Source organism: Solea solea, chromosome 5, assembly GCF_958295425.1.
Source record: "Solea solea chromosome 5, fSolSol10.1, whole genome shotgun sequence".
Classification (NCBI taxonomy): domain Eukaryota; kingdom Metazoa; phylum Chordata; class Actinopteri; order Pleuronectiformes; family Soleidae; genus Solea; species Solea solea.
The window spans coordinates 9,818,924-9,832,530 of NC_081138.1; the positions used below are offsets into that span (position 1 = coordinate 9,818,924).

A 13,607-nucleotide genomic window follows, 5' to 3' on the forward strand; every position below is an offset into this window, starting at 1 on the left:
TACACATAAACTCAGCCACAGCTTTCTTTTTATCTCGGAATATTGTTACACAGCTGGAGAATTATTTATGTCTTTGGAATAGCTTGAAATTTTTAGGTGGTAAATGCATCAGTAATTCAAAAGGTGCAAAATGAAAGTATTGGACAGATATTGGCATCAGCAGATTCTCGTTGTGATATCCCAAGTTAAACATACCAGTAACCAGATCAGGTTTGATTCAGGCATATACTGTACTATTCATAAGGTATACATCATGGTACTCAGTATGTCTTTGTCATCATGCATGTGTCATTCTTTAAAAAATAAATAATTTTTGCCCTAAATAGCATCAGCATTCATTTAACTGTATATTTTGTTTTTCAGACAGAAAGAAAGATTTATTTCAATCGTCCAGAAAGTTGAAGTTGACTTCATCACAAGCCTTGTAGTGTTAAATGTTAAGATAACATGAGGCAAGTCTTGAGCTGTATTTGTACTTGTGGGTAGATTTGTTGTAAGACAGTAGTATCCTTTGACAATCATCCTGCAGACAGTCATACATGACAGTCATGACAAGCATTCAAATATGTAAGATTAAAGCATAATAGGGCCACACGGTGAGGTAGTTGCTGGCACTGTTGCCTCACAGCAAGAAGGTGAGTGGAGTTTGCATGTTTTCTCTGTGTTGGTGTGGATTTGCTCCCTCTGGTTTCCTCCCACAGTCCAAAAACATGCAGGGGTTAATTCGACACTCTAAATAAAGGTGTGAATGTGAGAATGAATGGTTGTCTTTACGTTTGCCCTGCTATGGAACCACGTATCACCTGATGTCAGCTGGGATTGGCTCCGGCTTCCACATGACGGTAATGTGGAGGTCAATGAATGAAAAGCTTACTACAAAAGACATAAAGTGAGATAAATGTGCTTTAGATTTAGATTTAAAATACATAATAATAACAATAGCAGAAACACTGGACCAATTCTAAAACCTCTTGTTTGTGCTGAAGTGCCCTCCTTGAAGTGCATCAGGCTGCATGTTCTCAAAATGTATCTTGATCAGATGTTATTTGACAGCAACCAAAGCACGGATTTAGGGGAATTATTATTTGTCTATTTGTTGTCATACTCTGGATTAACCTCTAGAAATATTTGCACTTAGATAGTCAGGATATGTGGTGTAGCCATTATCAAAACTGCAGCTACTGGGTGGGGAGGTTCAGTGTTTTTGATTTAAGTATCAAGTTAGTTCATGACTACACATGAACTGTTGGCTTCTGATGGATACTTGTGTTTCCCATGCTCTAAGCTGCAGGGTTCTGGCCAAATCATTTTGTCTACCATGTGCCTGCTTTGGCCTCATGAAGCCACATGTCTTTCATGTGACAAATGGAGAGCAAGCAGAGACATGAGGGCTCATTTAGAGCTGGTCTGGTTCAGCGTTGTGCGGGTTAAAGCCACTTGAGAGACTTGTGTGTGTACAACAGAGAACAGAGGCTGGGAAAGTAGCTACCAGGGGCCCTGTAGACCTAAAACCATCCCGCGTGAATCCTGCTGGGGGCCGACAAGAAGAAGCAGCAGCTCCAGTTGCATTAGTGATGGTGAATAGAGATTAGGGAGGAAGCAAATGTTTGTTTGTTGCTCTCCATGGTTACTATATAAAAGGGAAACAACACACTGCTGATAGGTGACAGTAAATGTGGTAGTGATTGGTCTAGCAGATTGGACATAATAATGACTTTATGGCTGGAAAATAATGGCAGAAATTGGGGTATAGCATACAGCTAAAGAGTGCAGTGTGACAATTTAAAAACTATACTAACATCAAGTATTTAATGCAAGCAAACCATTGTATCCTGTACAAAGCAGCACAGCAGCTGGCAGAGCAGGACCCTGTTGTCATATCATATAGACCGGGGACTCTGATTTCTCTGCTACCATCTGTCTGTCTGCTTATGTTCACACAGAGCTGTGCACACCACCAGTCCCTTCCTTGATTTGTCTAACCTGATGGGGGTTCCTGTACAGTCTTTGATAAGTAGGGGATGATCACCCATCTTACCTATGAACCACTTTCCCTTCACCACATCCTTCTGTTCTAATATCATGTGTGTGTGTATCCATCAGTTCATCCATCATTCTCCCACCAGCCATCTGCTGCCCAGACTGGGTCAGAGGGGGTGTGTTGCCACATGTCACCCTCAGCCTGCGAAAATGATGCTGAGTTCTAATTCATAAGACCTCAGCATGGCCAATATTTAAGAGCGGATCGCTTTATTTTCACATACTGTATACGGCTTCTAATATTAGTTACTTACTTAACAACTGAAGGAATGACAACAAATGTGATGAAAAGACTTGGATGAAGGCTGAGAACATTTAAGAATGTGTTTTGTAATCGTATCCTGAAATCCACACGCTTGAGAGCAAGCTATAATGATTTTATCATAATTTTGGAGGCGGTGCATGGATAAATGTGTCCCACTCAAAAGCCCCTCTGATTGCCCCCTTACACCCCCACCCTAGTATGCAGTACAGTACATGGTATGTTGTATGTTGCATTGTGAATGGTTTTATCATATTTTCATGTTCTAATACCAAGACACAAATGCGTTGAATTTGGTTACTGAAGGTCTGTCTGTGGTTGAAGTGTGTTGTTAGTAAGGGAAGCTCCTTGGTATGAATATGAATTTGTGTCCATTTATGAATATGGATATGGAGATGTAGTCCTGTGTGAAGTAAGGGTTTCATGTGTTTGCATGCGTGTGGTCACCTGTTGCTGTAATGTACACTGTACAGCCTCAGGTGTGTCACAGGAAGAAGATCAACAGTTCAGACAGCAACAGGAACTCCACATTGAGACATTCATTACATTTACTCCATCTTAGAAACAGGATCACCATAATGTCATAGAGCCAGTGATGTAGAATATGACACTGTTTGGTTGGAGGAGTATATTGATGTTTGGATGCACAAATTAGTAGGTAGACACTAACTGGCCACTTATACCAATTGGGAAGCTTCAAATAGCACTATGGTCATGAAAAGTTCATCAGTTAGCTGTTTTCTTCTTCATCTGCGTCCTCACTCTTCGTAAGTATGTAAAAGTTGAAATAAAAAGCATCTCAACATTTGATTGATGGTTTGATGTTGCTCAAATAACTCTGTACCTGCAGCAGCAGAAGAAGGAACTGAGTCAGATTGTTTGACTCTGGGTGGAAGACACCCAGAGAGGGGGACTGGGGGAGAGGTGGGGTGGGGTGGGTTTAAAACAGTGTCAGATTGTCTGAGGTTTCACTCTGAGGCAGTTTGAAGGGCTCTCACCTTCAAGAGAACAAGGTGGAAGAGGAGTAGAAGAGTAAAGCATGTTCTGTTAATACAAAGCTGAAGCCAGGAGGGCACATAGATATCTGGATGTTTATGGAGCCTCCAGGTGTTGCCTTTGTCCTGCTAGTTTTCTTTTTTAAGGTGACATGGCAGAGTATGGAAGCATGAGGGTACCGGCCAGGAGTCACAGCCTCTTGTCCTGCAGAAACTTCAAATTGGTAAGAGGGGTTCCCTCCTGTTGATGAACGTTTTTTCTTTTCTTTTTTTTTTACATTTTGAAAGTTTGATATAACATGAGGAAAACCAGTAAAAAAGAGTTTTTTATCCACCACAGACATTAACTGAAGGGGCTCGGTGGCCATGAGAGAAATGTACTCAAGAGGAAAAGGTCATCCTGAAATAGAAATGTCAGGTTAGAGTCAGATCTCCAGGAGCAGCCAGGAATTCTTCTGGAAGCTCACTGACAGAGAGGCAGGTAACAGTCAAGAGTGTTGAACCAATGAGAATTTACCATTTAGATCTTGTTCTTCCTCAGCACTGGATATCCTAAATCAGGTCAGTAAAAGAGGCATTCATCTCCATCCTGCACTTGATGTTTTAAGGTGGGTTTCCTTTGAAGAAAGCCCTGTTATCAGAGCATGTCTTCTGTAGACTCAGCACTCGATTCAGTTCCTTTAGTTGTATTAAAGCGATAACTGTAAGTCCTGGCTCCCTATGAAAGCTTCTCGTGAGAGATAGCACTTCGTTTCAGGAGTTCAGCTTTGGTCCTGCTGTATGTGTTCTCTTTATAGTTTGTGCTCATGTGGGTAGATTAGTTCATAATGGTGTGTTAAGTGCAGTGCTTTTTAGGTTGCTTACTGAACCCTGACCACAATAAGACTAATAGCGCTGAAGTTATCAACATAATTGTTTTTTGGAAGCATTTAGTGTGGCTTCAGCGCACGCAAAAATAGTGCTTCAGTGTACAGACCTGAGGTGTTGTGTGTTTCTTTGAAACATTTGGCTGCTGGATTGTGTTTTTCATGCTTGAACTTCACTGGACAAAGTGAATGGTCCTTGGCAGTTAAAAGAAAAGGTACTAGCCTCTCAGTACAGCCATGAAACATCATCACCATCATCCAACTAAAAACATTTCTGTTTACTAGGGGTGCTTTTTTTCATTTATTTTGAACAGACAACAATTGACTGCAAAACTAAAAACCACCTCTTGTTATAAAAGAAAAAAAATGAATAAAACATGCAAACAAATGCATTAGGAGGGTTCTCATTCATTCACTTAGTTCAAAAGAAAAAACACTATTTCTTGTAGGGATAAACTGAGGAAGTATGGCTCAAGCACTTTCAATACTCCTACTACGGCATATGGGCGCATAGATGTGGATATGTGAATACATGCCCTGTCTGTGTTATTATCAGGAGGCTGCTTAAAAGCAGTGGGAATAAGTTGTTGCACATACATTTTTTTTTCCTTGCACCAGTGACAGACATATCAGGGTGATGCCGTCTTATGTGAGTTAGCATGTTTGATGTGACAGGTCACAGCGACGTACCACACCTCTGCGAAACATCGCCGGCAGAAAGTCTTTGTCCGGTCTACCACTCGCGTAACTTCTTCTTCTGTAGGCTAATGATGGTTGCTGGCAGCTTTTAGGCTCATTACCGCCACCTGGATTGAAGTGAGGACCTTTTTATTTTATTTTTTACAATAGGCTACTCACTCAGATGTATTCGCCGTATGACTGCGTACACCAAACTGTGATCCCCGTATCATGACACCGCGGGACCAATACATATACAGTACTGTTACAGCTCTGCTGTTTACGATATGCCTGATGTGAAAACTGAAACTGAGGAAACTATGTTATTATAACTATGTTATTACATTATCAGCTTTAAAATCAGTTAATCATCCGAATATGAAACTAATGGCACACAATGAGCTTCATCTAGCTGTAAACATGTAAAGATGTTTTTTCTTTTAAATTAAATTAAATTAAATTAAATTAAATTAAATTAAATTAAATTGTGATTTATTAATTAATCTGTGTTTCAGCTTGACTTAGTAGAATATTAGTGCTATCTAAATTAGAGATACAAGAATGTATCGGTCAGAAAAAATAATCAAGCTGATTTTTAAGACACGTCTTAGAGATTGGTGATTAGCCACACCCTACACAACAAATACATCTCATTGCACTACAATGAACTTGATGTTGAGCTATGATGCAAGTGCATAATGTCAACATCCCTGTAGTGACCTGTCAGTGAGCAGTTTATCACCTAACAAGTCAGTGTCAGTGCAAACAACAACAGAGAAAAACTAGCAAAGTAAAACTAGGTTGTTTTCTCCAGCTGTGTGTCAGTTTGACACACAAAAACGCAAACACACATGACTCAAGAAGTACAAAGGCACATCTGCTTAGCTACTCCTACTGTATAATCAGCTTTCCTCATGATTTGTTGTGACATTTGCAGCTGAGCCATCTGGCTAAAACAGAAAACCCACTTTTCACTCTTCCCTCTTTAGAAAACCCCCCTGTAAACACTCGGGCATGCACCCGATGTGATGTCCTGATCTGACTGCCATGACCCTTGCCTGCATAGTCTGACCCAGCAGACCAGGAGATGGTCTGTGTGTGTCATGCCCTTCTGCACTGCAGCCTCGTGACTCAGCAAGCAGAGGCAGCAGAGGCAGCAGGGACGCTGGCTGTGAAGCTGATTTGTGTGTTTGTATGTAGCAGGGAAAAAAGATGCAGCTGTATTAACGAGTGACTCAATGGTGCTTGTCACAAGCTGATTGTCTATCATCATTTCATACATATGGATCCAGGCTTTAATGCAGTGTGTCATTTGATAAAGCATGTTCACCTATTTACATAGGCTCATCTATCTGTACAGTGTAGCTTCCATAAAATCAGGGAATATCTTAATGTAAATAATTTAAACTGCACTAGTAATTACCAGTATTAAAACCAAGATGCATTTAATCTGGACCTATGAAGGTGACACATCCACAAAGCAGGAAGTCTAAAGACTGGACAGGCCACATATAGCTTTTTCCATAAGGCCCTGACTCTGTGTATGACTCGGTGTCATGTTGCTGTCTTTGATGATGGGAATGTCCTTCACTCCACAATCAATTCACAGCTCCAAAAACAACCTCTGCTGCCATGAGGAGCGAGCCAGTGTTCTTTGGGAATGAAGGGATTTTCCCCTCTTGAAAAATATATTTGCATATCACACTTGTTTATCAGACTGAAAATGGATCTCTGACTCTAACAGTGTTAATATGGATGTGACATAGTTATATGTACCATTTGTATCATATTCACATATATATCTAACATTATTCCAGTTCAGTGCTATAGGTTTTAGGCTGTTCCTTGGCTCAATTGCAGTTGGATTTGGTCCATATGTCCCTGGTGCCCATGAAACCAAATAATGTCTTTGGTCAACCCCTGCCTTTTTGTTCAGTGCCAGCAGCTGGGCAATATTTCAAATCATCAGCGGAACATCTTTTTAATGGATCCATGTTTCAATGCGTAATGCTGTCTTAAACACAAGCTGCCATACAGAAGTGTTGTAAAAAAACAAAATGTAGCAATCGTTTCTGTTAGGAGAAACGTGTGCACGGGATAATTAAGGGAATAAAAACAACATGTTCATTCACTGCCGAGTATTGACACATATTCAGTGCTGTGAACACATTTATTTTAAAAGGGCCACAGATGAAACCTACACCTTTTTACTTTGAAAGGTGCAACCTGTGAACAAAGAACTCCACCCCCTTATTAGTATGTCAGTCAAATAACATTAAAGACCTTTGCATGTAATATTAGGGATGAGCCAATACCATACTCAGCATTGGTTTCAGCCGATACTGGTCAAAATAACTGGATCGGACAGATAAAAATGTAAAATACGATACATTTCCAAAGAATCCAAAGAATCCGTAACCCGTATTGTAAAAATGTTGATTACAACAGCATTTTATGGCGTATTTCCACCGGCTCGCCTCGCTCACCTCGCCATGGCACGTTTCCACTAGCATAGTACCTGGTACCAGCTACTATTTTTAGTACCTGTTTCGGCAAGGTTCCAAAAGCGTGCTGAGTAGGTACTATGTGATACAATAACAATCGTGGGTTCATCTCCAACAACTAACAGGAGTCTTGTGTAAAGTCACTAGTCACTCGTTTGTGTGTGTGTCGCAAGTCACCACAGTTTCACGCAGCCATGCAGTGATGACTCCGCCCACGAGTAGGTCCTTTTTTTGTAGTGGAGATGCAACCTAAACCGTGCCGCGTCATGCCAAGGTGAGGCGAGTAGAGCCGGTGGAAATATGCCATTAGTCATTTTGTGGGCCGTTAATTTCTTCTTTAAAGGGAGAAGACAGAGTTGGAAATGTATGTCTTTGTAATAGCTTGAAATGGCACAAAGGTGTTGTTAACAGTTTCATAGTTTAAAACATACAACATGACTGTATTGGACTGTTATCGGTATTGTCAGATACTTGAGGTTATATCTTTATCGGCCACAAAAAAGTGGTATTTAACACGTATAATATACATAAATAAGATTACATTTTTGTTTGAAGTGTGGTTTTAATTTGTGATTCTGATCAGAACCCAATGTCAGCAGTTTTTGGGGACCACTGGATAATGCTTCATGAATTCATAAAAAAACCCTGTCCTGAGATTTCAAGCTTATAAAGTCAACATTTCTTTATTCTCACATCTAACAGACATAAATAGACACACAGTAATAATTAGTTGTGCTTCTTCTCAAGTATTATTTCCTCTGTTTTGGTCTCCACTAACTCAGTTGACTCCAAATATCTGTGTGTGCAGTTTTTTTAGTGAAGAACATATGTGCTGCAGTCCTCAGTGAAGATGTCGTAGACGTAAACACAAGTTGTTTTATGTTTTTTGTGGGTTTTTTCTTGTGATCTGGACACATACATTTAACAAACCACAAGTGAGAGTTCTTTTACTGACACAGACGGGTGCTCAGTGAGTTTTGTGGAGCTTAATTTAGGAACTCATTACATTACTGTACTTAAGTACAGGTTTGAGGTACTTCTATTTCACTGTAGTATTTCAATTTTATGTTACATTTGCACTCAAAGTAAGTTTTAAAGACTTAAAAAGAACCTGCGGTGACTTGCCCACTTCTCCTCATCTTGTCTCTCACAACCCACCCATGTTTTCCTCTGACTGACCTCAGGCTGCTCGACCCCCCCTCAGAGTTTCCAGCTCTGTGACTGACAGCTACCCATTTCACCTCGTTTTTAATTACAGCCCAACCCCTCAATTAACCTGCCCGAAACTACATCAAAGCAGTTTGCAAACACACACAAAGCTCCTCAAGATTACACTTCCTGTTTTCCATCAGCAGCCGAGAGTGTGAAGCACAGAGTCTAATCCTGCTGCTTAAGGGATTTTATTTAGCTCTGTGTGTCACTCAAGACACATTTTATGACTTGTGTTTTGGGTACGTAGCCTGTGTGTGGTCATGTGCTCATAAACTTTTTGCATTTGAGATTGTGTGTTCAGGTGTGTGTGTGTGTGTGTGTGTGTGTGTGTGTGTGTCACTCACACCTGTTCTAAGCTGACATGAGAGCAGTGATTCATTTGATGACATGCCTGGTAGAAAAGCTTTGTTCACAATGCAAACACAAAGAAACAAGGGCCACAACTCACCCTGCATGTTGTTTTTCGATTATTGAGCTGCGACTCGACCTCAATGGTGCTGTGTGTGCCCTCATTCATCAGTAATTGATGTACTTGAATTTCACAGTAATTGGTGTGAAGCTAATATTCACGTTTTTCCACTACTGAGAAAGTTTACATGCACATGAAAATGTACTGTAGGTTCACAGAAGCCACATTTTGTGGCAGGCCACTATTTTTAAATTTGAAATGACATTTTTGCCTCCTACTTGAAAATGAAATTCACATATACAGTATACATACACACAAACACAAACAAGGAGTCAGTATTCCTCTCCATGTACATGTGTACATGAAAGTTAGTCATAAGTAGTGGAGAACTCTATCCACTCCAGGAGAAATCTCTCTGAGAAAACCGTGTTTCTCTGCATCTTTGCCTCATTGATGAAGCCATATTTCTTATTTACATGACACTGAGGAACCACAGCAGAAAACCAAGCCAAGAGCAACCTGGTTATACAACACACTGTTTCCATGCAGCTATGGTTGTAAGTCGACTGCCCTTGGCTATTTTAGGCACAATTAATCAGTTTATTGAATGAAGTATGTCTGTCTTCACAATGCTAGGTGGTGATACGCCCCCTTTTTACAGTTGAGTTGGTGGCTATTTGTGAGCATGTAGATTATCACTCTGGATCTTCCTACCATCCATGAACTTTAAAATATTCCTTACAATTTCAGTTTGACTGTGTTGGTTGGACAAACACAGTATTTGGTTCTTTCTAATCTCATTATAATGTAAACATACCAATAGTTTGTCACTTCTCTGTCATCTTTTCAGAAGAGTGTCATTCAGTAACAGTTTGTGCATGTGTGTGACAATGAGAGCGACACTCAGTGGTCGTGATGTCTTTATTTAGAACAAGTTGCACTTTACTTTCTTCACATTTCAGACAGTCTCCATGTATCAAATATAATATATAACATCCTTCTTTATACGAGTAAATTAATTTTCTACTAAACTCCAACCTTTGTGTGCCCCCCCTTTTTAAGAAAAAATTAAACTAACTTCTCTTGATGACAGAAAGGGGGAGTAAAAGAGAGAGTTTGGCATCTAATTATGAAGGAAGCTATTCAGATTATTCAGATGCTTGCTGTGTGGGGCACACTCTTCTCCTCCCCCCAGGCAGTGAAGGGTCTTTTCTGTCCCCTGAGAGTGATGTCAGCATGGCCCATTGAAAACAGCCGCCGTGCGCTCTGAGATGAATGCCCCGGCTGAACACAATGGCCCCAATTTGAATACCATGCGGATGTATGCCAGATCGGAGCCCCAACAAAAGACAGGGCGCTACTCTTCTCCCATTCAACCATGTTGTTATTTTATTAGAGTCGTAAATTTGCTTCAACCATTTATACCTTTTGTAGTTTTCAAGTGTTTATGGAGTTTGAAACACGTGGACGACCTGACAGGGTTGCCCCCTGTGTTGGACTGTATTTTTCCTCGTTGGCTTAGAACTGAACACTGGGGTTGTGTTTGTTTCTGCCTGCAGATCTACACAGACTGGGCCAACCATTACCTTGCCAAGTCAGGACACAAGCGTCTGATTAAGGACCTGCAAACGGATGTTACAGACGGAGTACTGCTGGCTGAGATTATACAGGTCGTAGGTAAGGAAATCAGACATTTGATCTGAAAATCATAAAGCTTGCTCTCATCATTGAAATATTGGGGAAAATGCCTAATAGGACACATTTGATCAAGTACCAAACGTTTCTTTTCTTGTCAGAAGGAGCATAATTAAATCTGTTGTGTCTATTATTTCATGCATGTTTATTTTAGTTTCAATGATTTCAAGAATGTAGTTAGTCCTGCCTGACTGACATTATTTCTTCGTTATCAGAACATAACACAAGTGCAGAAGTTCAAGCTTCTTCATGTTAACTCATGAGTGAGAAGTTTGATACTGTTTGTTCCAAAAATGTTTTATCTTATTCAGAAATGTATGCAGATCTGGTTTGTGGTAAGATTTAGACTTCTGTTAAAAATGAGAAAAGGCAAAAAATAGGAAACTATATAAAACATGAAATAAGGGAAGACAATTAAAGCAATACTCTCCAAACTACCCTTGAACATGTTACTGCTGTATTATATTCATTTTAATCTGTCCTTTAGAATACATCTTATATTTAACATGCAGTTTTAAACTAATTGTATCTTATGAGTATTAATAAAATTAATAAAAAAAGTCAGATTTTTCAAGTGTAGTGTAGTCTGTCACTCTGTTGTTTTGACGCTCGCCCTTTGTCTGAATCATCATCAGTCTTGTCATTTCATCTATTGTTAACCTTGCAGCTGGAACAGGCCCACACCAGCTGACCGCTGACTCAGCATGTCACTGACTCTTTATGCTTGTCTGACACAGATTTCATACTTTCATGAAGAGTCCTACTGTTCTCATGCTGTAGCTGTTTCATGCTGTTTTATGGGGGTTAGATCAGACTCATGGGCATCACAGGCCCTGTTATTAAAATGTTTGTCACATATTGTCTACCTGCTACAATGGTGGCTGATTGCACTTTCCACATTATTCAGCCTCCAGCTGTTTTTTTAACCCTCCTGTGGTCCTCGGGTCAAAATGACCCGCCACTGTGTTAAAAACCAAAAAAAAATCCCCTAAACGATATTTTTTTAACTTGAAATTTTATGACTTTTCCTAGATTGGCACCAACAGTAGAAAAAGTGAAATGTTGCTTTTATTCACATTTCCATGTAAGCTTTACAAAAAAAGGTACAAAGGTGGTCTTCGGGTCAAAATGACCCGTGAGGCAAAAAGAGTTGAAATCAAGGTCACAGAGTTATTTACACACCACAGAATGTTACAATGTTTTAGTTGTTTTAGTCAATCAGTAGCTGAAGTCAGTCAGTCAGTCATCATCTACTGCTTTATCCTCTGCCAGAGGGTCGCGGGGGGTGCTGTGCCAATCTCAGCTACATCGGGCGATAGGCGGGGTACACCCTGGACAGTTCGCCAGTCCATCACAGGGCCACACACAGATAGAGACAAACAACCATTCACTCTCACACTCACTCCTATGGTCAATTTGGAGTGTCCAATTTACCTATCCCCACATTGCATGTTTTTGGACTGTGGGAGGAAGCCGGAGTACCCGGAGAGAACCCACGCACACATGGGGAGAACATGCAAACTCCATGCAGAAAGGCCCTTGTTCCAACCGGGGCTCGAACCCGGTTCTTCAAGAGTGCTAACCACTACACCACCGTGTGGCCCAGTAGCTGAAGTAATCAAGACAAATCATGTGGTCTTCTCGCGGACTGCTGTGCCTTTGATCAGTCTCAGATCAATTACTAGTAGACGTGAACAAGACAGTAGCAGAAGTAAACAACACAAAGGCGTTCTCGCAGACTGCAGAGCTCTTTTTCTGTGGATTTCCAGAGATTATAAAGGTGCTGCAGATGACAGGGCCCCAAATTCTGTCTGTGCTGAAGCCATGAGTGTGCGTTATAACGCTGAAGAGGCTCTAGAGCTGATTTTTTCAGATGTCCAGCAAGACAACTCTGATTCAGAAGAGGAAGTGGAGGATGTATCAGAAGAAGAAGATGGGGAGGAATACAACCCAGAGCATGATGAATCATCTTCAGAAGAAGAAGAAAACCCTGAAGCTGAAAGAGAGACTTTCTTTTCAAAAAATGGCAAAATAACATGGTCTTCAGCAGCATATGACCAACACGGCAGGCATGCAGAACAAAACGTCATAAAGATGACTTGCACTTTTTTTTTCTTTTCTTAAGCTATAGAAATGAAGTGAAGAGGGAAAACTCAGTTATTCACACATTTTGTGGTGAATGACAAGTTGTTTCTTCAAGCAAGATGAAATTTGGTGTTTAAATTCAATTAAGCTGCTTATATTAGGGATTTAGTGAAGACGGGTCATTTTGACCCGGAGGACACGGGGTGTATACAGAAAATGAGGACAACAGGAGGGTTAAATAAGTGATTGAATATGATACTTTTTGTAACTTACTCAAAATGTACTTAAGCGTTGCCAAAGCATCATCCTCTTTATCAAGAGCTTTATCCTCACCAGATCTGTAGGTCACATATACAGTATACTTTCCCTCTCACAGCTGCCCACTGCTGCTACCCTATATTAAATGAACACATCGCAGAAGTGTCTGTTCACCTGCTCTGGCTCTGGTTCTGTCTCTGCCTCTCTGCCCACTGTCACTTATCCACTGGGGAAACACTCACATCACACATTTTGCGAAAATGGAACAGCCTCCTGGTGTCAGAACTGCCTCAATGGGACAAAGAGCTGATTGAACATGGAACCTCTTTTTCCATCCGACAAATAAAGGTCAGGATTTTGGAAGAGGGAACAGCAATAAGTCACCAACTATTCTAAACAACTCATATTAAATCCTGTAAAATTCAACCAAATCTGTAGCTTTAAAATGCTGTTTGTCTTCACGTTACAGCCTTGAGGTTCTCAAAATCCAGCCTTCATACAGTCTCTGGCTACTGGTTTTCAACCAGACAAATTATTTTTGTTACATTTAAAATCGGTTTTATTTTGGGAACATTTATTTACTTTGCAAGTGTAAGTGTGTAT

General features: G+C 40.4%; 1 protein-coding gene across 7 annotated transcripts in view; it reads left to right on the forward strand.

Moving 5' to 3' along the window:
• Positions 1 to 13,607, forward strand: part of nav2a (neuron navigator 2a) — a 188,713-nt gene that overhangs the window by 107,608 nt on the left and 67,498 nt on the right. For all 7 annotated transcript variants that reach the window (XM_058628877.1, XM_058628878.1, XM_058628873.1 and 4 more), the window contains one exon: positions 10,526 to 10,643. In XM_058628877.1, the coding sequence (XP_058484860.1) occupies positions 10,526 to 10,643 (118 nt within the window). The remainder of the gene's footprint in view (positions 1 to 10,525; positions 10,644 to 13,607) is intronic.